At 48.8% G+C, this 27388-nt stretch overlaps 8 protein-coding genes across 8 annotated transcripts; 5 read left to right on the top strand and 3 right to left on the bottom strand.

Annotated features, from left to right (window-relative positions):
* Positions 1-3983: 3983 nt before the first annotated feature.
* On the top strand, positions 3984-4367 carry H6S33_010563 (uncharacterized protein; the record flags this gene model as incomplete). The annotated part of the gene is made up of 1 exon (XM_044842245.1): positions 3984-4367. One exon carries the CDS (start codon positions 3984-3986, stop codon positions 4365-4367), a length of 384 nt encoding a protein of 127 aa, XP_044696493.1.
* Positions 4368-5344: 977 nt separating this feature from the next.
* Positions 5345-7773, bottom strand: H6S33_010562 (uncharacterized protein; the record flags this gene model as incomplete). The annotated part of the gene is made up of 5 exons (XM_044842234.1): positions 5345-6255; positions 6315-6407; positions 6481-6674; positions 7033-7635; positions 7712-7773. 5 exons carry the CDS (start codon positions 7771-7773, stop codon positions 5345-5347), a joined length of 1863 nt encoding a protein of 620 aa, XP_044696492.1.
* Positions 7774-9036: 1263 nt separating this feature from the next.
* On the top strand, positions 9037-11024 carry H6S33_010561 (uncharacterized protein; the record flags this gene model as incomplete). Its single annotated transcript, XM_044842223.1, has 6 exons — positions 9037-9305; positions 9397-9418; positions 9473-9934; positions 9997-10356; positions 10402-10816; positions 10873-11024. The coding sequence occupies 6 exons, from the start codon at positions 9037-9039 to the stop codon at positions 11022-11024; spliced, it is 1680 nt and encodes a 559-aa protein (XP_044696491.1).
* Positions 11025-11822: 798 nt separating this feature from the next.
* Positions 11823-12449, bottom strand: H6S33_010560 (uncharacterized protein; the record flags this gene model as incomplete). Its single annotated transcript, XM_044842212.1, has 1 exon — positions 11823-12449. The coding sequence occupies one exon, from the start codon at positions 12447-12449 to the stop codon at positions 11823-11825; it is 627 nt and encodes a 208-aa protein (XP_044696490.1).
* A 1326-nt stretch (positions 12450-13775) lies between these two features.
* Positions 13776-15024, top strand: H6S33_010559 (uncharacterized protein; the record flags this gene model as incomplete). The annotated part of the gene is made up of 5 exons (XM_044842201.1): positions 13776-13821; positions 13890-14075; positions 14131-14532; positions 14597-14673; positions 14743-15024. The coding sequence occupies 5 exons, from the start codon at positions 13776-13778 to the stop codon at positions 15022-15024; spliced, it is 993 nt and encodes a 330-aa protein (XP_044696489.1).
* A 790-nt stretch (positions 15025-15814) lies between these two features.
* On the bottom strand, positions 15815-18006 carry H6S33_010558 (uncharacterized protein; the record flags this gene model as incomplete). Its single annotated transcript, XM_044842190.1, has 4 exons — positions 15815-16043; positions 16109-17243; positions 17305-17737; positions 17794-18006. The coding sequence occupies 4 exons, from the start codon at positions 18004-18006 to the stop codon at positions 15815-15817; spliced, it is 2010 nt and encodes a 669-aa protein (XP_044696488.1).
* A 2902-nt stretch (positions 18007-20908) lies between these two features.
* H6S33_010557 (uncharacterized protein) lies at positions 20909-21855 on the top strand (the record flags this gene model as incomplete). Its single annotated transcript, XM_044842178.1, has 8 exons — positions 20909-20939; positions 21003-21072; positions 21119-21157; positions 21213-21229; positions 21434-21445; positions 21521-21578; positions 21662-21712; positions 21780-21855. The coding sequence occupies 8 exons, from the start codon at positions 20909-20911 to the stop codon at positions 21853-21855; spliced, it is 354 nt and encodes a 117-aa protein (XP_044696487.1).
* A 54-nt stretch (positions 21856-21909) lies between these two features.
* Positions 21910-22495, top strand: H6S33_010556 (uncharacterized protein; the record flags this gene model as incomplete). The annotated part of the gene is made up of 4 exons (XM_044842167.1): positions 21910-22095; positions 22192-22230; positions 22314-22353; positions 22440-22495. 4 exons carry the CDS (start codon positions 21910-21912, stop codon positions 22493-22495), a joined length of 321 nt encoding a protein of 106 aa, XP_044696486.1.
* Positions 22496-27388: the final 4893 nt, after the last annotated feature.

Below are 27388 nucleotides of genomic sequence, written 5' to 3'. Positions count from 1 at the left end.
CCTTTTTTTTTTTTTTCTTTCTTTTTTCGCCGGAGTCTGTGTACTTAGATTAGTGCAAAATACTAGTACATCTTGGCAGCAAAGATTAGCGCTTCCGCCCGGGGTTGTTGCTTGCATGTTGCTGTTCAGATAAGCCCTGCTGAAGAATATCATTTTAACTTCTCCTGCCTAATTTAATTCCCCAGGTTTTGGGTCCGGTCTGTTTTCAACAGACGATGTCGATCCCCCATGTGTTATGCCGGTTAACTATTCTGCTCCACATCACAAAGTTAACATACATAATACATATCAAATTTCGCCCAACGTAATTAGGCTAGTCACGAAACATCACTCGATCGTCTATCGAATTTCAAATACTCCTGCTGACTGGCGACTAGAGCGTGTATAGGCTACCTCCGGGTAATGGACATCCCGGGCGCAGATCTAGATCGCGGTGTCGTATTGACTAATAGTACGAATCGACAAGGCTCAAGTAAATCTAATAAAGCTAGTAGGGGTGAGCTGATGTGTCAGTGAGAATAGGATAAAAGTGTAACTAATTCAGCAAAAAGGGCCATACTTGTGCCGGTATCACAAATACCACGTCCCTCCATTTATTTGATTCTCTCATTTGAATCGTTCCAGTTTCATTAATCATTACATCGCTAATCTTGTCAATTTTTTTCATAGTGCCCCCCCCCCGGTTTGTGGTACTTGAACTCCCTGAACCATTCTTCTTTAGGCTTGACATGACGAAACTTCGATGAGAACACTTCGCTGGCCTATATAACACCATTTTATACTGTAAGCCACCAAATATATGCATCAAGAGCCCCTACTATACCCTGCGCACGACACATGTAGCATGGAAAGCCTTACAAGCCGGGGTCAACGCCATCAAATTGATGATTTTCTCCTCCTTGTGGAACCTCTTATCGAGACATATACTGGGATTGCCACAGTAGCGAATCCGGGGGAGTCTTGTAGCCACCCCGGGCGGCCGCCGTCGTGCAGCTGACATCGGGTTAGGTGTAGCCGGGGCCCTAAAAGGCGGATCGAGGATGTATGTCAGTTGCTGACCCCGATGATCATGATATAGGGATTAATTTGTGTGTGGGAGATCTATTGTTTGATAAGAAAGTTAAGAAGATCTGTTAGTAAACTAGCCACACTAATTAAATTTGCTTTTCTCTGGGGTAGCGTTTAACTGACGGTTTAAGGGATACTCCTGACGTTTGTAAAAGGGACCGATATTGCATACCATACTAAATTGTGGACTTGGCGCGTATTCTGTATGGTATGCAATAGTGGTTCCTTTTACAAACGTCAGGAAAATACGAGTATTTAGCACAAGCGCATGCGCATAATACGACAAGAGGGAAGGATAACCCATGAGAATAGAGTAGTGTGCTCGAACAGTATCACTTGACCTGATACGGGACACTTAAGAGCCTTCCGTGCCCTGACAAGGCGAATTTGTGAGCTGAGTGCAGGGGTTTGCCGCGGGCAGTTATCTGAGGGAACAAATCAGAGGCCGTTCCGCCCTTAAAGCCATTGTGGGTACTTTTCTTTTCTGACGCGTGTCCTTCTTGTTAGATAAGTAATACAATGTATGATCCATGAGAGCCGAGATGAGGCCGAGCGAGTTTTAAATTTTGTAATTTATAAGTGTATCGTTTTGGACTTGAGTCAGCTAGCTGATTTTCTTGATCTGTCGATCAGACAGCCAATTAGAAGACTGGGTTGGGGGGTATATGTGCTCAGAGCAAAAATCTATATAAAGGAAGCAGGGCCGACATTCGGAGCTCATTTTCTCTCGCCGGTCGAAATTCATGTCCGGGAGCTCGGCTCGACCTGACCCTTGACCATTGGATATGATGGCGAAATTCTCGGCAACCCCGAGTTTGATGGCGAAGAGGGGTAGTCATAGCGAGAGACTGAGTCTTGTTAAGTTTTGATATTAGCACTTGTATATCTCAAATGGGCTAGTCTTCCATATTATACTCATTATGATCTGCTTGGGCACCTTCGAGCATGATGATCCCTCCAGTAGATTGCTGAACGTCACCGGCTTCCTGCGAAAAGGAGAACCATGGATCCTTTGCCATCAATGGCGGTGGCCAAGACGTATGTACGTGATGCATCGAATCGATGGCGAACTAGAAGCTTGAAGACGACGAAAGTGGAGAGACCCCCCAGAATGTCAATCGGATGCTGATGACGTTGCCCGAAAAAGCCCATGACAAGCTGCACCCTGTGTCCGTTACTCTAAATGCTAATTTTCCTCCCCCACATCACATGCAAACCCCCCGTTCCCCCCGTTCCCCCCCGTTCCCCAATCGCATGACCTTGAGGCATAGTTGTCTATTAATGAATGCATCAACCCCCATACACTCGCCCCCTTTCCGCCCCGCGACGTTGAGTGGGCCAGAGCCACGAGCATGAGGAAGGGGAAACAATGAAGTCAAACCCCTCGCGATTGAACGATGTAAGTAGTAGCATGCAGGTCGCACAAAGAGTGTTTACTGTACATTGAAGATCTAGAACCCTACGCACCCCTGCACATCCCCGAAAAAAATGTGGTGGTGCCCCCAGCCTTAAAGGTAACATGATAATTAAAACGCCAAGTCTCGAATAACTTTTCAACCACGATTGATATTAAAAACCTGTACAGAAAAAAAGGCTGGGCACCGTGATGGCGAAGAGTTTTAACTGTACCGATTCTTAATATCTGTTGTGGTTGAAAGGTTATTCGAGCCTTGGCGTTTTTCTCATGCTACCTTTAAGTCTGGGGGGGCATCATGACCCTGGCAGGAACACGGCCCGCCAAGGCACGCTGCGATTGGCTGTCCAGGGAAACAGTTTCGATCAATCTCTACTGTCATACTCTCATATCATGTAGAAGTTATTAGCCTACAAAAGCTTGCTTACTCCACAGGTACCAACTTTTCTTTTCTTGGCTGGACCGGATTAACTACCTACAATGGAAGATTATTTATCCAGCCGCAAATAAAGTCGTCGTCGTCGTCGCCGTACCTGCCTATCCGCACCGCGCGATGCACTGCCACCCCGATCTATGGCGCCAGCTGGCGTGGCTCTCCCACCGCGGAGATCTGGTCGGCCGTTGAGACAGGCCCACGTAGAGGCGCATCACACGCTCTCACTCGACCTGTCACAATGCCTGCACGAGCTAACTGGTAGTACAACAACAACAACAACGTCAACGTACGAGACGAACAACGCCATAGAATTTGCACACCACCGTCGATCATCATCAAAGCTAATTCCTCATGATCCGCCGAGCTCCCCCACATTATAAGAAAGAAATGGCCGTCTCTGTACCTGAAGTCCGAACAAAAAAAAATTTCTTTTCCACATCCCGGCGGCACAGAGTTAAGAAAAAAAAAAGAAACCATCAATCGGCGCCGGGAATCGGAATCGACGGTACTACATCGCCTTGCCTGCGCACAACACCACGCAAAAAGAAACTTCCGCCTCATTTAAGCCCAGCCAAACGTTGCCAATATCTATAACGTCTGCCTACCACAATTGCTGCACTGGAGTCATCTTGCGCAATTACACTCTGCAGACGGCATACGGCCCTAGCTAGGCGAGCGGGAGTCGAAGGCTGGGGTAGGGCAGACGGGAGGCAGGAAGGAGGAAGAGTGGAAGGAGAGCTGATATAAATTCTATTGAGCGCCCATAGAATTTTATCACACCTACGTGCGTCCACCATCCACCGTCTACCCGCTATATATAGCACAGCCTAGCAGCCCGCTACATAGAAAGGCTCTAAGCGAGGAATTACGCTAAACGACCTCAAAGCTCCCGCTGGAATCTTCTGTGCGAACTCTTCCCTTCCTTCCCTTCTCCGCGCACAAACCACCAACGGTCAAACGTCAACCAGCACAAAACACCGTCTCTCGTACTGAGAGACTGCGCTGGCCCAGTCAAACACCCACCACTACTCTCAAACCCACACATCCCCAACAACAACAACAACAATGTCCTTCCGTCTCACCCCCAGCATGAGCACCCTCTCCCTCAGCCTCCCCCACCCCCTCCACCGCCGCCCCGGCGCCCAATCCCCGGGCCCCTCCCCGCGCTCCCCGCGCGCCCCGCACTCCCACCTCACAGCGCCCCGGCGCCTCATGCGCAAGCTGCGCTCCTACGTCACGCCGCGCAAGCTGCAGCGGCGCTACCTCGAGAAGCGGCTCTACGGCGACTCCTACGACTTTGAGAGCAGCGCCGACGACGACGACGACGAGAACGACGACGGCTTCGTCGTTGTCGCGGTGCCGAGGTGGACGGGCAGTCTGAGGGTCAGGGGCGAGAAGAGGGCGGGCGTGGCGGCGTGGGAGGTGGAGTCGAGGAGTAGGATGGTTTAGGTGTTGGTTTTTTTTTTTGCGCGCCTTGTTTGGTGATGGTGGAGGGGCTTTTTTTCTGGGTTGGGATCGGGGGGTGGCTTTTTCGGATGGGCTGGGGGGATGGGGGAATGGATGGAATGGGGGTTTTGCTTTTTGAGGGCGTTGGTGCTTTTCGGGGCCGGGGGATTACTTCTGTTTTCTTTGCTAGCTACTCGCTACTCTAGGGCTCTTTTTTTTTTTCAACTATCTGCTGGTTCTTCTCGTTTTGGTGTTTTGTGTGCTTTGCTTCTTTTTTTAACGGGGTTTTTACTTCTTCGGATTCTTATGCTTTTTTTACGGGCTTTTAACTTTTTGCCTCTTCTTTTGACGACTTTTACTGGGTTTAATGTTTTTGATGTTAACGTTTGTTACTTGCTTCTTCTTTTACGGGCTTCTTCTTGGGCGTGGTTTTACTTCTTTCCATGTCGTTTTTACTTTTTGTTTTTTCGTGGTTTGCTTCTTTTTAATCCTTTTACTGGTTGGCTGGTGGTTACTTCTTTTTTCTTCTTCTTTTATGGACTTCTTGGTGTGTTTTTACTTCTTTCCATGTCTTCCTACAACTGGCGCCTCCTCCTATCCACCACATATATTTTCTTCTTCTCCTCCCCCTGTTCCCACCTCCGCCGTCTATATTTCTTTTGTCCACCGCCTAGACATCCCCGCGGTAGAGTGCCCTAGAGTACACCCGGCGGCCGGCGCGGCACTTCTATAGCTAATAATCCGGGGTAACGAACCCTTTACATCTGGGAGTTTTGTTTTTTTTCCCGCAAATTTAAGATTACCGATTGCGATCAAGATCACGATTGTGTGCAGTAGTACTCTAAATAGTCTAATCAAGCCATTCGCTGATCAGATCGTGAAGTAATACTTGTTACCCCGAAAGCCACAGAAATCGCTACCACAGAAATCGCTGCCACAGAAATCGCCACCACTCTCCGCTCTGTAACCCTAGCCCACAATCACCCAACCAAAAAGCCACCAAAATACGCCTCCAGCCACGCCGCCGCCGCCGCCGCCGCCGCCGCCTCCGCCGCCTGCGCCGCCTGTCCGTCGCCCCACCGCCCGCCCACAGCACCGACATACCCGTCGGGCCTGACACACACCACCAGCACGTCCCCGCCGCCCACCGCGCCCCCGCCCCACCTCGCCACCGGCGACACGCCCTCCCCCAGATCATCCACATACACCGCCCACCGATTCCCCCTCACCAGCGCCGGCATCTCCTCCAGCTCCACGCTCCCCCGCGCCGTCCGCGTGATAAGCGAATAACTCAGCACCTGCTGCCCCCCCGCCAGATACCGCCCCGGCTGCACAAACTCATCGGCCGCCACCCACCCCGCCCGCGCCACACCCTCCGCCGCCGCAGACGCCGCAGACGCCGCCGCCGCCCGCGCAAGGATGTGTCCCGGCGCTTCAACCGCCGCACACAGGCCCTCCAGCAGCGGGCGCGCGGCGTGGTAGTCGTCGGTTAGGAAATACACCCGCCACTGCCCCAGCCACGGTATGTCGCGCTGCACGTCGACCGGGTTTGCATCCACATACCTCGTTGCCCTGGCCGGCGTAAGCAGCTGTCCCGGGACGAGCCCGCACGTCAGTCCCGCCGCCAGCGGGCGGTTGAGCACGTTCGCGTCGTAGTCGGCGCCGACGCCGGAGATGAAGCGGATGTTCTTCTCGAAGTTTGCAGCGAGGGCGGCGGCGTCGTTGCCCGTGAAGGCGGAGGCGTGGCCGTGGTCGAAGGCGATGAGGTCGTGCGCGATCTTGCGGCGCTCGCTGATGTAGGTGTCGAGGAGGCTGGCGGGCGAGAGGCCTTTGAGTACGCAGGCGAGCTTCCAGGCGAGGTTGAAGGTGTCGTGCATGGAGACGTTCATGCCTGCGATCCAGGGTTGGTTAGGGTTGTTACTACTATCATTGACATCGGGGGGAGCATACCCTGGGCGGCCTTGGGCGAGTGTGTGTGCGCTGCATCGCCGGCGATAAAGACACGGCCGCGGTCACTGAATGTGCTAGCTATCCGCTGTCCGACTATCACATCCGCCCTCCACATCAGCATCTCAAACCCGGACAGAAGTGCTACTGGGATGCCAGAACAACTGACTCTGGTAGACGCCGAACCACTCGACACTCCTCCACTCGACGCTGAACGGCGCCATGATCTCCCTCGCGCGCGCCATGACAAACTCCTGCGCCGCCTCCGACTTGCTCCCGTTGCTGAGCTCGATGTACAGCCGTGTCATGCCGCGCTCGCGCGGGATGCACAGGATTGTGCCTCTGTCGTGGGTGGCGATTGCGCTGTGGGCCCATTGGAGGTCAGTCAGTCCATCCATCCCCGAAAGCTTACACAATACCTGGAGCACAGCACTTGCTTACAAGCAAAAGAACGAGAAAATGTAGCTAATTGGGGCAAGGATGGTTTGTATAGAGTGCCATGGTGCCGTTCTCTCATACAAACCATCCTTGTTTCCGTCATTTGCATTCTCTGGTTCTTTTGCCGGTAAGCAAGCAATACCAATCCGCCGCAAAAGAGCACCGCGAACGCAAGTATCCAGGCCGCGGACCTTTCATCTCTCGCACAAGCACTCCCCGCCCTGAACACTCACACCCTCTAGTCCCCCCACCGCCAGACAACCCCCCACAGAAAGAAACCCACCATTTACTCCACAGGTCCGGAAAGTCCGTCTCTATCACGCCGTCCAACACGCCCCAAAACACATCCGTGCTCTCCCCCTCCATCTTCGCACCAGGCATACACCTCCGCACCGCACTATGCGCGCCGTCGCACCCCACCACATACTTTGCCCTCACCTCCCTCCTCTCACTCTCCTCCCCCGCCCCCACCTTCTCAAACCAAGCCCTCACCATCCCCCCCTCCCCCTCCCCCTCCGCCCCCTCCAGTTCATACCCCGCGAAGCCCACCCCCCTCACCACCCCGCCCCCCCTCCCCACCACATCCCCCTCCAACACGCCCTCCACAACCCCCTGATGGCAGATCAGTATAAACCTCTCCACCACCTCCACGACCCCGGGGAAATGGCACTCCCTTCTCGTCCGCTTCAGCGCGTGCTCCGCCGTCGAGTTCCAGTACGCAATGTCGTAGATCTTGACCCCGCGTTCGAGCAGCGGCGTGAGCAGGCGGAGTTGTGACAGTGTTTCGAGCGTCTTGGGTTGCAGCCCGTCGGCGCGGCCGGTGCTGGTGGCGTGCGGGCGGTCGTCGATGTGGAGGAGGGGGATGCCGAGGCGGGTTAGGAGCGTGCTGGGGGAGAGGGGGTTAGTAGTGGGCGGTGGGGGGAGGGGAGAGGGGAGAGGGGAGAGAAAGAGGGGGGGGGTACGAGAGCATTAGGCCGGCGGGGCCGGCGCCGACGATGAGAACGTCGGTGGTTTGGGGGGTCATTGTAGGTCTGTAGTTGTGGGTGGTGAGGACAGCTGGGTAAGAGGTAGTATCTCAGTCTATCTGAATAGGCAGAACAGGTGGAGCAGGCAAGAAGCAGGCGCTGCCCAAGTGATATCGAATTGTGTTTTTTTTTTCTCTTCTGTGTACTATAGAGCGGGGATGTATGTATACTAGCAGAATACGTGGTCTCTGTCGTCCCAGTCTGTGAAGGATAGATAAAGTAGGTACATATGTTAATTTACAAGACCCGGCGACCCGCATGAGCTGTTCACTGTGCCCCCAAAGACATCTGCTATCTATGCCCGTGTGGTGATGTTCCACCGCACGCTTAGCTGCGGATCAATCATTTCCATTGGCTGTGTCGCGCTTGTTGTCCCTGCATGACGTCAAGAGGATACACTGCCGTTCCGGGCTAGCCTAGCCTAGCCGGCCGGTGTCGCTCGCTCGCTCGCTCGCTACTTACCCCACGTCCTGCCCTGGCTGTCTGGCTGTCCCCACGTCTCACGTCCGGGCTGTTGTCTACTCTAGATGGTATGTAGCTTAATTAGTGTAAGGCTTCCCTCCCCCACACTCTTCTCGACATGGCAGTCAGATGGGCTCTGGAATATGGTGGGCGTCACGATATCGGGGTCGGTCTTGGCACATGTAAAAATCTCCATCAGGTAAATCATCACCTATTTAGGTGTTTTTGAGCTCACAGATGGCAGATCAACGCCCTTTTGGTAATAAACCGAGTGCTTTATGGTGATGGACAGGGGTATTTTTAGTGGATTTTGATCTGGCCTTAACAATCTGTATGGGTAAAAATTGACCTGTCTCCCTACCAAACTCACCCAACTTCAAAGTCTATCTCCTCAACCACAACACAAGATAATTAAGATTAAAGGCCGTAGAATGATTCTCCTCTTGGTTCTCTGTCATTCTACGGCCTCTAATCAAAAATATATTGTGTTGTGGTTGAGGAGATAGATTTGGCGTTCATGTACTTTTACCGACCCCGATATCGTGACGCCCACCATACACCCGAGGTCTTGCTCTCAAGTCCTTGGATAGCATAACCGAACGACAGGGATAGGGATAGATGGCTACATGCTCTACATGTATGCAGTGCGATCAATGCGTCAAAAGTGAGGGGTGCCCTGATATGATACCTAGCTGTCAGAGCAGTTCTCTGGACTACACACCTCATCGTTCCGTGCCTGCAAAACAGCTAGAGTCGTCGAAAGCTTCAAACAAAGAAACGACAGCAGCATACCTACCGCAATGAGCACTAACTGGAAAGCCCGCGCCGAGGCCAAGCGCATGGAGCTGTTTAAAGTGTATCGCCCATATATGGCCCCAACTGGGAGGCTTAAAGCAGTCATCTTGCCCCCGGACATATCGAATATTTTCAGCCATGGTGGTATAGGGTTTGAGTTTCTCACGGCTCGTGAGAAGATGATGACGGAGGAGCCTGATGCCGTGGTTGTGTTGGGCATGTTGAGGCGTGGAGAGTGGAGCTGCACAGAGCTGGTGACGGCGTACATTAAGCGGTAAGTTGGTGTCAATATCTGTAAAGCTGTTGGTGAGAGCTATTCAGATTCGTGGGAGTTGAGGTCGGGGCTAATAATATGCCTTTTGAAGAGCTACGATCATTACACAGCTCGTGAGTTCCCCCCTAAAGAGCGATTACATGGCAAGGCAATTGATCACCCTCTAGTTAAACACACTGACAGAACCTCTCTTTCCCTCTGCCCTCGCTCGCGCCGCAGAACTTGATGCCTTACCCGCTGACCAACGTGGGCCCCTCCACGGCCTCCCCGTAACTGTCAAAGACCAATTCCACGTCCCGGGCAGCGACACCACAATTGGATACGTCTCCTACATTGGTAATGCTTCTACGTTACCACCCTCAGTTCTCACAGAAATGCTCGGTTCACTAGGTGCAATCATATTCGCAAAAACCAATCTCCCGCAAAGCATAATGTGGTGCGAGACAGAGAACAACATATTTCGTTGCACCTACAACCCACGGAGTATTTTTCTCACACCGGGTGGTAGCTCAGGCGGTGAGGCTGTCAATCTATTCATGTGTGGGGGCCTTGTAGGGTGGGGGACTGATATTGGCGGAAGTATACGTATCCCAAGCGCGCTGATGGGCACATACGGGTTGAAGCCTAGTGTGAGTTCATAGCATATTGTACCCCTATGGCTGCGGTGACCTAATTCCTGTGGCTGGAGCAGAGCACAAGACTCCCGTACCAGGGCGTAGTGGTGAGTACCGAAGGGCAGGAACATGTCCCTTCGGTAATTGGTCCCATGGCACGTTCCATATCGTCGCTAAAGATGATCACAAAAGCGGTAATTGACGCGGAGCCGTGGAACCTGGATCCTAAAGTTGCACCTATCCCGTGGAGGGAGGATGTGTACCGGGATACGCTACAGAGAAAAATGGTGTTTGGAGTGTTGAGGGACGATGGTGTGGTACGGGTGCATCCACCCATCAAGAGGGTGCTTGAGAACGCCGTGGCTTGTCTTGAAGCGGCAGGCCATGAAGTGGTGGAGTGGGCGCCCGACGGCCATGAGGAGGCTATTGCGGTTATGGTATAATTAGCTGAGCCTTTTGAGGATAAAAGGCTGATGATACAGGACCAATTCTATACAGCCGATGGCGGCGAAGATATCCGGCGTGCCCTTGATGCCAGCGGCGAACCTGCCATCCCACATGTCGCCCGGCTCATCAATCGCGCCCCCGCGATCTCCGTGTATGAGTACTGGCAGCTTAATAAGCGCAAATGGGCGTGCCAGAAGGCCTACCTCGACAAATGGAACGCTTCCTCAGCACTGTCAAAAAGTGGGAGGATGGTTGATCTTGTCTTGTCCCCGGTTATGCCCCATGTTGCAGTGCCACATGAAAAGTGTCGGTGGGTGGGGTATACGAAGGCGTGGAACGTAATGGATTACACAGCGGGTGTAGTTCCAGGTGGATTTGTCGATAGAGTAAAGGATCCCAGGCAGGAATACAAGGGCAGGAGCGATCTGGATGAGATCAATTGGAAGCTGTGTATGCCGCCTTCTGATTTATTGTGGTTAAACTATACGTGTGCTGATTGATGGCAGATGACCCGGAGCTGATGCATGGACATCCAGTGGGACTGCAGGTTATTGGGAGGAGATTGCAGGAGGAGAAGGTTCTGGCGGGTATGCAGGTGTTGGAAGAGGTTCTGGGAGGTAGTCACATTTTGCAGGAGGAAGTCGCGCCACGTGATTGATGGCACAATCAAATCGTAGCAGTGTTGGCTTTGGAGGATACCTGTCCTGGATATATACATGTACGTTCTGCGAGATTAGCTGGGGTGACACGTGTATACACTCATGTGACAGGATTCGTACTATAGATGCCGTTCGGTGGTGTTGATATCATTTTCAATGAAACTACAAGTAGCTTACAAAGTCCAAATTGGGATTCACGGAATACGAATTGATTTGACAAAAATAAAATGAGCATAGATAACGTATTCCCTGACCATGGGAAACTGTTTTGTAGGATTGTAATTTTCGTGGGATAGAGATGTAGTCATGGAATATCACTCGAGTTGCCTATTACTTATAAGATCGCCTTAGCTGTCGTGTTTCTGCTGTTATTATTGCTTTAGATTCTTCGGTGGAATAGTGGCTAGTTTATATTCGGTACTTGTGCTCATTCCCGAAATTGGTATATCAACCGTAGCTCAAGGAAACACAGAGACGATTTTAATGGCAATAGTGAGCACTATTAACTTCGTAATGATTGATTGATTGGTTGAATATTGATATATTAACTTCCGAAGGAAATATCTGTCAGCGAGAATTCGTGGGATCTATGAAAGTAGTCTAGTTCACTGTGAAGAACGTACGCTATACTCATATCTCATTTTCAATTGCGCATGTCAAAGCATGTAGTTCTCTATTACGCATATCCATTCGCAAAGCATCCCCGAAGAAAAACACCTACCCAAACAGATCTAGAACTACACTCTGTACCAAACACGCCATTGACCCCCCCCCCCCCCCCCCTTTTTCTTTCCATTCTAACCCCACAAAGCCGTGCCACCGTCCATGCGCAAAGGGATCCAAAGCCCCAACCTATCCGGCTCGACCTGCTCATCCCAGCTATTTCCGTCCTCCCAGTTGTCTGTCTGCTTCGTCCACTGCTGCTCCAACATCCTAACGTCATTCTCCGTCTCCTCCGCCCTCTGCGCCGCGCGCCACTCCACCCCGTTCGGCCCCCCCCTCTCTTTCTCCCATACGACCGCCTCTCCCGCTCTAAGCTCCTCGCGGTCCTCCTCCTCCTGATCCCCCTCCCCCTCCCCCTCTTCCTCCCCCGCGTCCCCCTCCTCCTCATCCTCCCACTCTTCCTCTTTCTTCTTGGCCAACCTCGCCTCCATTTCACCCAATAACGCCTTCAACGTCCTCTCTTCCACACTCTTCTCCTCAAGCAGCGCTGCCAGCTCGGTCTTGAGTTTGGACTCCTCCTCCAGGTCCTTGTTCCAGTAGGCCCGTGGCCCGCTCTCGGAGACGCACCGCTTGTGGCGCCAGCCGTCGCATTTCTTCTTTAGGTCGACGGAGCGGGTGTGGCGGCGGTGGTAGAGGTCGGTGAGGTTTTTGATGCGTTTCTCTTGGAGGGCTATGGTGGAGAGGAGGCCTTTTTCGCTCATCTTTGTAATGTGTTTGGGTGGTGTTTTGCGTGGGTGTGGGTGTGGTTGTGGTTGTGTGGGTGAAGAAGAGGGTGCGAGCTGGGGAGGTGGTTATATAGTGTTCTAGTGGGGTTAGTTTTCATGCAAGGTGGGTGTTTTGAAGGGTTCTGTGTTATGGGTGGTTTTGGGTGGGCGTAGGTGTATGTCCGCTTTGATTTATGCGGGCCGGTTGGTCTTTGTTTTTAGTCTTGACGTGATGTAGGGCTAAGAATCCGGCAAAGCGTCTGAGTTTATCGAGACTACTTTGTTTTATGAAATCAGGATATCAGTGGGATATTCAGTCATTTCCTTAAGCGTTTCTTTGTTCCTTTGATATCACGTAGTTAAAACACGACGCTATAAAGAACATTGAATGTTCTCTCTCCCTCAAGACAAACATAGATTACTGCATTAGAGTGCTACATCTAGATACACAATGTTTCACCGTAGGGCCTATTGAGTGATAGTTATTTTTGGGAAGTTAATGTGACAGTAGCCAATATCGCTATGTGGACCCATGGAAGTAGGGGAAAGGGTTAACAAGTGCAAGGATCCATCGAGTGATCGCTCATGAACATATCCATCATGTAATGTCACTCGGCAGAGAGGATCGGCCACCACCACTTCTGCAGGGTCTGCTATGTATGTTACCAACACAGCCAAATTACTTACGCACACTCTCACACAGATCTTCTATTGTATTTACTCAGCAGCATTTCATCTCCGGTGACATGTAGATCACTATCGAACATGTTATTAATCCTAACTGAACACTGGTACATGTATATCCCCGCTCTTCGTATTAGATGACGTGTCTGTCCGGAACCTAACCTCTACCCTTCCCTTATCTCCCTTAAATGCTGACCCCTCAGAAAAAGCAAATTTTTATCTGGCTTTACTAACAGATCCTGTTATCTCTCTTATCAAATAATAGATCTCCCATACAAATCTCATTCCTCTATTAGGGGGGTCAGCATGCCAGTTTAAGGGATACGTGTCTAATATATGATTATGTTATGCCGCTTCTTCATAACATCGCGGCAAGTCAGCTTACCACAGGGCAGACACAATGTGCTGATTGGGCTAGCTGTCGGTATCCAATGGGAACCGCATATATCTTCTCCATGTCAAAACAAGATCAATGCACGATGACGCAAGGCCGGTCCGAAACATCCCTTAATGACTTCCTTAACAGTATAGGATGACTCAATTCCCCACACTTCTTTCATACTTATAAGCCCCCCACCTCAGGCGTCAAACGGACTTGAGGATAATTGAGTATCTCAACCGCCTTAGATACACTCCAAGATGGCAAACCCAAAAGCAAAAGCCCCGCCGATTATCGACTTTGCGCGTGAGTCTCCCAATCCTCCCTTGCATTGCCACTTCAACCGGCATCCACTGATTCCAAATGACCCACAGCGTTCTACGGCAACGACCCCACAGCCCGTCAGAACGTCGTAGACCAAGTGCGCGCAGCCTGCCTCGACAAAGGCTTCTTCCAAATCATCAACCACCCAGTTCCCTCCTCCCTGCAAGATGCCATGTTCACGCTAGCCCAAGAGTTCTTCGCCCTCCCCATGGAGGAGAAGCTCAAAGACGATAAAGGTTAGCCACTCCCGTACGTCCGCCTCCATTCACGGCCAGCCACTGACTGCGACAGATCAAAACGACCACCACCGTGGCTACGAGGCCTTCCGCAGCCAGGCTTTCGAAACCAGCCGTTACCCAGACCTAAAAGAAGCCATTGACTTTGGCCCCGACTACCAATCCGACCACCCATACGTGAAGACCAAGCGGGTAGCGTGCGGCCCAAACCTGTACCCGCAAAGTGTCGGGAACCCAGAGGAGTTCCAGAAAACGGTCGATACGTACTTGGAGACGACACTTAGGCTAGCAGACGACGTTTTAAAAGTGCTGGCGCTATCGCTGGGGCTGCATGCGGAGTATTTCGCAGAGTTCTCAAAGAACCGGCTTGCGACGGTGAAGATGCTGCATTATCCGGCGCAGGACCCCGTGGTGGTGGATGATGGGGAGAGGGGCATCAGTGCACATACGGATTTCGGTAAGTTCTGAGTGGGTGTTGATGGTTGGTGCTAGCGGGTTGTAATGTTTTGTTTGCTGTGTAGGGTTTGTTACGCTACTTATGCAGGACGATGCCGGCGGCCTACAGGTCTGGGATAAAGACACTGATTCCTGGCTCGATGTATGAAGCCCCCCCCCCTTATCTTCTCCCTTCTCCACCTAAGAGCTCTCCATTAACCTCTCTCCGAAGGTAACCCCCATCAAAGGCGCCTACGTCGTTAACCTTGGTGACTGCATGCGCCGCTGGACCAACGACCGCTACAGTTCCGGCCTTCACCAGGTCATCAACAAATCCGGCAAAGCCCGCTATTCGATAGCATGTTTCCACGCCGGGAACCCAGACTATGTTGTCAAGTGTCTTCCTGAATGCGTTGGTGATGAAGGCGAGAAGTATCCGCCAGTGAAGGTGCACGATTATATCACAGAGAGGTATAATGACACATATGGGAGAGCGGCGGCATTGAATGCCTAAGTAGCTAGCGCAGGGGGGCGCTCAGTACTCCAGCGACTATTCCAAAAGGGGGAGTTTTTGACTACGGACTCTAGCTCAGATCAGATACGGTCTATCATTTCCACAATTGCAAGCAACTCTGCTTTTTTTGGTACCACCTGAAAAAAGAGTCTAGAAGTCGGGGGGAAATATGGAATGATTCAAATTAAAGCTTGAGGCCTAGGCTTTGATAGAACGTAAAACAAAATTGCCAGACGTGCACTTTCTGAGAGGTATAGGTGGTTCTATCACTTGCAAATATTGGCCGCCGTTAGGATCGATATCAAGTCCATCGTATTTGCCATAGAAGACGCACGACATACATGTTACTCTAAATACAGGTCAATCAGAAAGTCCCAATAATGCATAAACCCACCAACTCAACAGTTTACAGGTTAACACCAAAACTACAAATACATTTATCTCCACCGTAAAGTACCAAAAACAGGAACACCAACTTTTGCAAAAAAAATAAAAAAAAAAAAAAGGGAAAGAAAAAAAAGGAAAAAGGTGAAATGAAAAGAAAATACAAAGCCAAAGCCAAAAAATAATATAATTAGTATACAAAAAACACACCTCATACCCCAATGATACATCACCATGCTTCATGAACGTCCAAATCCCCTTCCCCCGAAAAAGAGAAAGATAGAAAAAAGTAAAAAAAAAAAAAAAGGGTAAAAAAAAAAAAAAAAAAAAAAAGATAAAACTCCACCAAAAAAAACCAAAATCCGATAGTTACAGCGATTTATAATCAATGTTATTCATATAGTCCTCACCTGTCCGACTCTCCACTTCTACGACTCATCTTTCCCTTCTTTCCTGAACCATCAGTGCTTTTCCTCTTCTCACTGGCAGACTCGACAATCGGGCTCAACACCCTGGTGGATGTCCCGTATCCTAGTTTCAACAATTCCCGCACTGAGCGCCGCGCTTTCTTAGGAAGATCCAACGTCAGTTTTCGTGTTGGGCTATCCGGAGTTGGCGTTTTCCTTGTTGGTGTTCTGCGTAGCTAAGTTAGTATAACTGCACGCATATATACGCCAATAAGAGGGGTAAAGACACATACCGTAGCACATCAACCACAATATCCTCCTCTTCATCCATATCTTTCCGGCTCATATCATCATCATAATCGATTCTCACCGACCGGTTATCGTCTCCCACTACTGTGTCCTCTACATCGCTCTCACCAGCTCCTGATCCTTCCCCTTCTCCTTCGGCCTCCATATCCAGGATCCGGTAGATCTCTCTTTGAACCTCCGGATGTCCCATAGAGGACTGAAACCACTCCACCATGAACCTGAATGTGACCTTTAGGAATGGGTTCACTTTCTCGGGAGCGTTGTTCTCTCCGGATTCATCATCCGGATGCCATGCATCGACCATGTCGCGGAGCGCGCTGAGTTTGCTGTGATTACGATTCACAGATCCAGGAGTTGCGGCCGGTGTTGGGCGGATGTTGGGCAACATGTTTGGGGTGAATGGCGGAAGGGGAGTAGTGGGTGGCTGGAGGGAAGCGAGAGGGTGGGGGGACACTGGGGGAATGGATATTGGGCTTGGTTTTCGGCGCAGCTTCGGAGGAGTGGGTGTCGGAGTTGGTAGGGGAGTGGGTTCCGCCGGAGAACCTGATACTTTCGATTCCACTTCTGCTGGTATTGTCTTCGCCCGATGCTCTGGTGATATATTGTCCAGTTGACCGATATCCAGTTGCCCCTCAGGCCCATTCTCTTCTAATTGCCGGATATCGAGCTGTCCTTCTGACCGACCTCCTTCCAGTTGCTCGAGATCTAACTGTCCTTCCCGCCCACCACCCTCTAATTGGTCGAGGTTTAGTTGTCCTTCTGCTCTTCCACCTTCCAGCTGCTGCATATCAACCAGTTTTTCCTTTTCTGCTCCTACCACCTCTTTCTTGGGTTTTACCCCGCGATCCTGCTCGGTCTTCTCTGATTGATCCGACCCTCCCGACGACTCACTCTCCACATCTACTTCCCGCTCAATTCCCTCCAATTGCTGCATAGCCACAAGCACCCCACCATCCTGTACCTTGACCTCCGCCGGTAGATTTTCGAATGCCATTTCAAACCCGCGAGGTGTTGCAGGCTCGTGCAAGTCCCGATGCGTATAGTATATGTATACTCTCTCCGTCGACATTGATACATATATACTCCCTTTACAGTCGCGATTACTAATACTATTGCTCTCTGAACAACCATTAGTAACAATTTCAAAAATGTATTTCCTCTCAAGATAGATTTGACTTACTTGGACAGCACTCTTTCGATGCCGAGCATACGAAATGGAAATACCACCCCACCACCGTTTTCAGCCCGCTCAACTGCGATCCATTCCCAAGTTTCACGTACTCATACCCGTCCACTTTCTGGATCAAATCGATCAACTTCTTCGCCAACTCTGCGCATTCTGCTTTCTGCCGTTGCTGCAGCTGACGGATCTTCTCAAGAAGTGGCTGCCTGTCAGATGGCAGTGCGAATGATGCGTCAAGGACAAAATTACCAGAGTATGGAAGAAACGTAGGATTCGTAGTTGCCGGTGATGGATTGAGTGAGGGAGCATGACCATCGTAGTGCCGGGCTCTATTGACCGCAATATAAAGGTCTTGGGGCGTATGGATTTGTGTTTGAAGGCGCGGGGGTTGATAATTCCATGGCGAGGAGAGGAGCTGTGTTACTGGACGCTATGTTTATTTGTCAGCCTCGAGATAAATGCGAAAATAAGGATAAATAAACAAACCTTGGATTTTGCACCCCTAATCAGTCGAAGATCACGTTTTGCGATCGGGTTTATAGGCGACGAGTTAGGGGGTGTGGGTAAAGACGTGGCAGGTGGCGTTGAAGGCAAGAAAGGCAAAGAGGGCGAAGAGGGGGAAGACGAAGAAGGTGAAAATGAGGAAGGCGAAGAAGGTGAGGTAGGTGAAGGTAAGGACTGTGGTGATTTCGGATCCATGGCTTGCGGGGGATTCCTACTGACTGTTTGGTTAAAGGAGTGTATGGGTGAACAGGTGAATGAATGGATAGGTAAATGAGTGTGGAGGTGGTGATGAGAGTGTTAAGAGCAAAGATCTCACGGGGGGGGGTGGGCTTGGACGTGGGATGATGAGCGTAGACACCAAAGTCAATGCCTACCCGCCTGCCCTACCGAGGAGCAAACAAGCAGAAGAAGAAGAAAGAAAAAGGGAGTTAACCGGTACCTGTGCGTGGAGTGGGGATTAACAACCAGGACAAGGGTTCAGTTCTTGGTATGGAATAGCCTGTGTGGACAATGCCGCGGGACGGAGATTTGCATTGCACAGACAGGGGTGGTTGTGGGCAAGTGGACGAGTGAGCGAGTGCTGAGTAGGCAGGGAAGTAGTACGGGTGTTACTCACTACTCGGTAGACTTGATGTTACTCTTCTGCTAGGTACCTCATCTAATCCTCATCCTGCGTGACTACTATTCACAATAGTGTGACAGCTGCAGGAACAACTCCTTTTACCATGGATGAATGGTCTATTAGCTAGTGCGGAGTGGTTAATCTTTTCCGTGCTAGACAAGGGTGCTAACATTGGGCTCAGCCCACTACTACCTGTTATAACATGGTTGTTCACCGCCCTCATTTCCGATACCTACTCGCGAGAAATAACAGCGGGGATGAAAACATGTTTCGCCGATTGCTAGTTAGTATGTTTGTTTGGTTGGCCTGTGACCAATCAGGCCGTTGTTTCGATAGGGTTAGGTTAGTTAGATCAATGAACTCCTATCCTGGGATGTCGATCTGGAGAACAAGAGACGGATGATGCCATTGGAAAAAGGCGAGTTATATACATATATGAACGCGTGGTAAGTATAGCCATATGGATGCGTCTAGATGGCTATATATATCACAACATGTTCATGCCTGTAGTATCTGGGGTGCTTACCATACTCTGGGGACTTGAATTAATTGATCGCCTACGTCCCAAGTAGCCATATCGATTCAAATTGCGAATAGGGAAAGTTTTAATAGAGTTTGGAGTTACATCCTTATAGTCTTTCACGAATACTACTATCTGTCAATGGCGATCGCAAGGGCTACAAAGATAGGATATATGGAAGAAGCAGCAAAGCTGGCAAATCCCCAATCCATACAGATGGTATCTATTGGCCCAAGTTCCTGTCAGCCCATTATCTTCACTGGGTATAGATGTCTAGTATCTGTGGCCGTGGAGTTATATTGTGACACGTTGAGCATCCACTGGCCTGGGCCATCTACCTAGTGGGAATGCCTGCGCGCCTATATTAACATCCAATTTCGCCAGTCTAGATCCCAGTACGCAGTCTAGGATTGGCCCACGGGTGAGATACTGCTTGTGGGGTTCATTACCTCCTCCAGCGCCTCGGAAGCTTAAATGCCCAATATACAGATCTGCGAATTGCATATTGCGATTGGGATCATAGGAGGCGTTCATATAGAACACACACACACACCCAGTCGCGAGCGAGCGAGCGACTGAATGGTTCATTCCAGACCTTAAACTTGGCTGTCGCAATTCGTGATCAACTTAAATTATGCAATCCCGGTACCCCAACTGTTTATGTTCTATATATATTCTTCCTACATGCAGGCATGGGGTAATGGTGAATACTGGGGGTAATGATACGGGCCTTGTTACTAGCATCCATAGGTTGTACGTGATATTAGCACTCACTACGAATAAACTGGCCTAGATTTCCCGCGCTCGCCATGGTGGCTGAAGACTTTACTGGAGAGGGAAAAGAGAGGTTTATTTAGTTATCGACCCAGGCGGAAGCGGAGCGTCCTACTGGCTCTACAGCGGAATTCTAAGGTCAGATGACCAGCTCATTCAATAAATAATGCCGCCTTTTCGTGGGGGTCGAAAGAGTGGTTAATTCCAGTAACATCCTTTAGATAATCATTCTTTATTTTCATTCCTCCCCCTCACCAAATTCTTAACCCTTACTGAAAACGATCAGTATCATCTTGTCAAGGATACGTACAGGAGTACTCTATGGGAGAATCTAAATTGTGTCAAACCCTATTCCAGATCGACCTCATCTCCCACCTGCAGAAATCCAGAAGGCCGTTTTTGTGCCTCTTCGTTTAGCCAACCCCTGATCGATCGCGAGCTTCATGCACGTATTAATTTCGCCTCTTGAATTGACGTTACATACTCTAGAAGCCTCCACAGAAATATAATTATAGCAACTCAAAGGTCCTTGGCACTGCATAACTAAGGGAAAGCCGAAACCCGAGACTGTGCACGGGTGCCGACACTACCCATTGCATGCGCTGTTGGGGAAAAATTGATTTTGACACTTTCCAATAAGACAGTTTCTCCCTCAGAACGTCTTAGACAGCCAACGACAAACGACCAAACCCCATTTTTTAGCACGAGCATTGCAGTGACCGTGTGTGGGTGGCAGCAACCCGCCGTTGGGGATGGGAAAAATGAGTTTTGACTGTCTTAGAAACCTCATTTTCTTCTCCAAGACAAGAGTTCAGTTCGTGTTGTTCATGTCCCGGGGACCCAACTAAGACAAAACACAATTTTTTTTCTTCGTTTTGACAGGAGCACCCATCCTAGGGAGGAGACGTCACAGCACCAGAAACAACTTTTTGGTGCGCGCGCGCGGTCGTTGTTTGACAAGAGCACTGATCCTTGTTGGCTGTCCCGAGACCCGCGTCAAACGAGACGAAACGAGACAAGATCTTGCTCATTTCGTCTCTTGCTAACCGAGAATTGATGCGCTTGGGGTAAAGAGGGTACGGACGCTAGGGGAGACTTTCCGATGGTAGATACACTGTAGGTGGTAGGGCGTGAGATGGGACCTGAGGGGCACTAGAGGAGCCGTTTTGGTTTCTCGCACGATGGTTCGTGGGTTGAGAGATGGGTGTCTTGGTATGGAAAGGGGAGCAAGTGTAAAGTGGATGGGGATCTGTCTGTGACTGACCTGCATTGGAGGTCAGTTTACTGGCCACGATGCGTTTACTGGTCTCCCACCGGGGGTTGACGGGCTAGTGCAAAGAGCTCTGTATCTACCTAGGATATCCGTGCACATACAATATTTCGTTCTCCAGAGAGGAGGCTTTCTGGTTATTATTTAGACAGCTAGACGAGTGAGTATCTGGCTCCATGAATTTTCTTCCCAAATGCAAAATCTAATTTACACAGGCGCATGTGCATGGCTCGTGCCCTATCGATTCTGGTGCTTGGGGGTCATTGTGTCACTGATATGATATGGATTGCACGCTAAAAACGCCTATCAAATTGCTAGAAGATCTAATCAAATGATGAACCAGATATGCCTCCGAGACGAGACGAAACGAGACATTATCTTTCTTTTTTTCATCTCGTTAACGAGATTTCGGATGGTGGCCGTTTGTTCTAGCTAGTAGGTAACGTAGGTGTGTGGAAGAGACCTTCTTGTACTTTCACAAGACATATATATAGGAGATATTTTCCTGACTAACAGCTGCTAGCATACACATGTAGTGAATGCAGAATTCTAGAATACCGGTTCATAGGAGATCACGGAAGGTAATAACCAGCTATATGGGATGAAATCGTTATAGCGCATTCGGTACCATTCACCCCCACCCTCTTTTTCTTTCTTTCTGCAGTTACATTTTCCTTCCTCAAAGTAAGGCGGATACTCCAGTACTATCTAGAAGGTAGTTTCTCGAACTTTTTACGAACTTAGTGAGATCGATAATCAACATTTACGTTTACCATGATCAGGGGCCCCACACAGACGCACCGCAGGGAACCAAATCTCCCAGAAAGAATAGCCCTATGGAGGAACATCGATATCTGACATTCAAGACATCGTTGAGAAGATTGGGAGTTCGTTTAGATCACGCCATCGTTAATGGATGCACGCCTATCTGAAGACCCCTATAATACCTGCGGTGTGGGTCAGACGAGACGAAACGAGACAAGATCTTGCTCATTTCTTGTTCCGGGGATGACATTCACTTCTGGAAGTGCGGGGGATAATCGATTAGGCACAAATACTGATATTCAACCGTCCGTGACTGGCCCGTTGGTATATAAGGCGAGTTTAACACCAGATATCCCATCGGACACAGCTTTACTATAGACAATCTGATTTCGCTATGCATGCGATTCAATGTGGCGTTTGGATAATCAGTATATACAGGGTATCGAGTTTACACACCTATGTCTCTTGGTAACCGCACTGTAGTCTCCGATATCGATATCACTATAGAGCGAGCTATTACTTAGGCCATGGCTAGGTTCTAATTTACTTAGGAATTCATGGTACAAGTCGCGCCTTTAATTTCCAACTTAAGTATATATTTACTTCCCATGGTCACGGAACACGCGGGTTGTCGGGCTACTCTTCTGACCGATATAAGCTGATTTAAGGTATTCTAGTCGTTCTAGTTTATGTATATACAAGCGGAGTGCGGCCTCCGGCCGCCCAAATGTAGTGAGGAATGAAGGTGCGGGCGGTACTGCGATAGTAATTTCTTAGATTATTGCTGTCATTCTGGATTATTGGGTCATCCAAACGTACAGGCACGCACTAAACCTCATCTCCATCTCTCCTTATAGGTAATCTGCGATTTATTAGCTCTAGTATGCACTCTAAGTCATTCAATGAGTAGCTTTAGTATGTACATGTAGTTCATGATAAAATGCTATCAGGGAAATTCGACCTTGATATATAAAAGTATGGCTGTAGTTCTGTCAGTGTTTGTTCTTTATATCCATCAATTGCAATAGCTACATGCCTTTTAATGCCAGTTCCCTTCCATCTCGGGAATAGTTCTTTGTCTACTTGTGTAATGATATGCAACCAATATTAGAAATAATACGCAGCCAATAGAAAACGTTCCTGGTGACGATGAGGAAGACTATATAGTTTAGATAAGGTCATGATGCAGGCGTGTAGGGCAAATTCGAAAACTTTGGAAAATGGCTGTAAATGTGTGCCGGCACCATCCGAGACGGACTTCCTGGATCCTAACATAATTACATGTAGCATTGACGATTCTCGTAAAACCTTCTATGGGGTATATACGATTCTATTGGAATAACCCACTTCTCCTCACATCTGGCGTTTCCAAAGTCGGCCCGGATATCACAGTTGTTCACTCAGTGGCATTCGAAAACCAGTATTTACATACGTATCCCTTATGCTATTAAAGCTATCAACTTTGCCAAGTATCATGTCTCAGTTCTGTAGCTTTCGTGCGAGGCTGCCTGATGTTACGATGTCTCATGTTGGCAGCATTTAGGTAACAGCTTAAGGGATACGTCTGCTCAATGATCGAAACACAGATTTAGCGTCCATTATCATATGAATATATGAAGCAATTGATAATTCGGAATAAACATACATCCCGTTTGGGACGGGGACTTTCGTTAATAGATACTAAATAGATGAAAAGAGAACGGAAATAGATAACTTGTACGAACAGAGGGACAAAGGATGAAGGAGAAAGATATAAGGAAGAGAAAATAGAAAGAGCACAATATTCGGCACCGGTACCGTTAGCCCCTTTCTATTCCTAACCACCACACAGCTTCGATCCTAAACCCATAAAAGCATGTTAAATTTGACGACAGGTATGAAATTGAATGTTTTAGACAGTTACACAAGAGCCTCACCTTTACCACCTTAACGTGATACTCAGATACTCGTGCAAACCTCCTCCTGCAGTATCATCTTCGAAACAACCGTAAATCCACCAAAGGTAGCAACAGAGAGTACGAGTGTTGTAATGAGTTCAAATAAGAGCCCCTCCGGGGTTGCCGAACCTGCAAAGAACGCTCTCTTGAACCGTGAGGGATCATTAATCGAATCGCCTAAGAACTGACTGATAGACCCTCTCCCAGTACGCATTTTTAAAATGCCGAATATCTGACCAAATATAAGCCAAGACATCAGCCAAGCTTGTTGACTTGTAGTATCGTGATCACCGTGTTTGAAGCCCGTCAAGAGTTGGATAACGACATATGGAGCAGCGATCAAAGCTATTAATCCGACACAACCGATAGTAAAAACGACCCGCGTGTACATGGGCCCTTTTTCAGCTCTCTTATACATATATTCATTCTTCAGGGACACTTGTGTCAGCACCGCCAGAAGTCCTTCTACTTATCGGGGGAAAAGCGCTGTACTATATATATCATATCATACGGTAGGGTGTCAACCTCCAGCTACACCTCTTATTCTTTACCTCGAGCCCACCAACAGCTAAGCATTGTCTAACGTGTAGGTATACTCTACCCAAAGTACAGCGCCCCTTCTACTACGAGTAGGAATAAAGTACCCCGGAAATTTCTATACGTACCTCAGATTATATTCTTTCCCATTCAGTCCTCGGCACTTTCCCATACACTTTCCCAACTGCGCCTGTTATTCCTGTCTGGTATCCGTGATGAGGGTAGCTTGTATCTTTACGCACCACGTCAATTCATTAGTGTCTGGTTCTTTATGATTTTGTTCTGGACTCTGGAGTCAGATCAGCGCATAATACACACCTTAGCTTATATTCAAACGATGATACCTATGAGTTCCGACAGAAGCAGGACACTCCTCCTCATCCAAGTCCTTGTGAATGACACTACTATCTCCTTCTTCGGGCCATGTCTCACCTCCATAATAGACAAGGTACATCGTAGGGTATTCAGGTTCGATCAATGCGGCCATCAAATTGACAAGAGACACGATTATATATGGTATGATTGTTAAAGAATATGCCGCAAAACCGTACCTCTCGAACTGGGATTCGCCTACTCTGAAGACCTCATATGATCCATAAAGTGTTTGGAGAATGGCTGCAATGACCTTAATGATAGGATAGTTGTAACAGAGGTTTAACTTAGATTGTGGGATCTGAAGATCCTCCCCCCTTCGATAATCTAAATTTTTTGCCGTGAACCAAGTGGGAACTTCCTCCAAATGACAAGGAGCTATTTGTGATGCATATGATGATTTATTTTTGGGCAGCCAAGAAGTCTTTAACTGACTCCAGATGCTCACAGATGGCACCGGATGCTGGCCGTGAATATCGACTATATTTGGCAATATTGCTCGCCTAGTTGTACATGTAATTAGCCCGTGTTAGCTAATACTAGAAGAGTTCATATTTACTGAGCAGGTGCATAGGGCCCAGGCTGCACCATTCACAGTGCACCTGCCCTCTTAGCAACATCCAAAGGGTGTTTTTCGACATAACGGACTAGGCGCCAGCCCACGGTGGCCAGTGCACTACCAATGCCGGAATAAGGTAAGAGAATAGAGTTGGTGATATTGACAGTTTTATGCAATATTCCCGGCCCGGGCCCGTGTTTAACTGTCAGTGCGTGGAGCCCGATGTTGAGAACGAAGAATTTAACAACATCAATCCACCATGAAGGCCTGCATACAAAATCACCTTTTATCAGGGCATTAGCTCCACCTGGGGCATCCATTGAGAAAATAGTTCTTGGAAATTTTATGTTCAGTTTCCGAGGGAAGTCTTGTTGTAGCTGATCTAAGAGGCTTTAGGTGGTATATTGTGTATATATCGTGGGGGTATGGTCGGTTTTAATACCGGAGACGTTATCAAGGAGTGAAATATCGATGGGAAGCATAGCTGAGCGTGAGAGGTGTGAGGGGAAGTACCCGCCTCTCAACTCTCTAATATAATATATAATATCGGGGGCTCATACGTGACATAAAACAAGTGGATAACACTTAATGAATCTAGATCTATATTACGTAATTGATGTGAAGAAACTTCGTGCGCACAGAAAAAGCCTCTCACCTGGTAGGCGTAAACATGCTCAGAATCTGGTGCTTTGCAGATTGACAGTCTTGGCGTCAAAATTCACTGTTTATGGATCGAAATTTCTTGTTGAAATCTCAACACTATTTGGCAAGACAAGCGCCAAGTTTATTCAATATGTGAAGGAAACCCGCGCTCAAGAGGCATGCGCCAAGCAAGAGGCTGCATGTAGCTGGTGTAGCGACGATATTTCGATTTCCCTTCCTACAGCTATACAGAGCTACCGGCGCCGAGCGCGCACGCACACGAGATCGTTCAGTGGGTATCTCGATGATCACAGTACCTATATATAGAGTACCTACCCTTTAGCATCAGTTGTCATGTCAGGAAAATGGAGGAGTGTACAATTTTCATTGGATGTCAGGGCAGACTCTGTACGAAGCTTCCTGAATGTCATTGGTGTCATATTTTGTTTTTACTACAAACATTGCACCTTATCACATCCATCCTCGGCCACCTGGACAGAGTGTATGTGTTTTGTCAGTCAACCCATGACTGTACGAACTCTAGGGCTTGTCAGGCATGCGCATATGCAGTACTGTGCGAATGGTTCTCTTCTGACAAAAAAGGGTCTATACGAACTTAGATGGTCGCTACATACAGTATCATTCATTCTTCCTCGGCATTTCATCTATGTATCTCAAGCTTTCGATAGATTTCTCGTCGTGCCCCCAATATTCATGAGATATCACTCGCCCTCGTGCATCCATCCGATACGTACAGTACAGCCGCATTCGAAAAGTTTTGGCACCTCCGGGCCAAACTCAAGAGGCAGTCCTTTCTGCTTTGCAATTCTCATATTCGATACCGTTATCAGAGAGAGCTGCAATGTCTCTATTGCGGTCATACCTGTCAATAAGCTGAGTATGCGCGAGTGCCATGGTTGTACGTTGGTGGGCTACAATTCATGAACCCAATACAGTAGGGTGCCAGTACTTTTCGAATGCGGCTGTACATACGTTCAGTCGAGTTATGTCTGTACCAGCATATAAGCGCTGAGTGTACTAGGTACTGTGCCCGAAAGTATCACTGGAATTCTTGAAGTACTCAATATGTGTATATAGTTGTAGTTTGTACTATAGTTAGTCAAGTTTAGCTCCTCGCCACTCCTGGATCCCGCACTAAGGATTCTATAGACGTGGCTTGGCTATCATTGACCACACCAAGTTATTTCACACTATCAAATGCCCGTGACGATGTGTACGTGTCGCTACATTACATACATATCCTTAGATTGTTGTATGACTTATTCCTATTGACCTGTTCCGGGCGATTGGCGAATACCTCGGATCTGCGAATGGACTGCTGACTCCATACATCTGTGACCAGACCGGTCCATTGACGAATGGACTGGGGAACAGGGAGTAAAACCTAATTTTGGAACCTTAGTATCCGGTAGAGTAAAAAGTGATATTTCTTAAAATGAATTAAGGTATATTTTATTCATGACTTCATCCGATTAGAGTAGTGATGGGCACAAGACGAAAAGTCTTGAGACTTTGTCCCGAGATACGACACAAAAAAAAACAGAACCAGAGAGAGAGA

The sequence above is a fragment of the Morchella sextelata genome (genome assembly GCF_020137385.1).
Source record: "Morchella sextelata strain SCLS chromosome Unknown scls_5, whole genome shotgun sequence".
NCBI classification, from domain to species: domain Eukaryota; kingdom Fungi; phylum Ascomycota; class Pezizomycetes; order Pezizales; family Morchellaceae; genus Morchella; species Morchella sextelata.
Note: the sequence above shows the minus strand (reverse complement) of the source record. Positions and strands in the feature narration are given on the sequence as shown.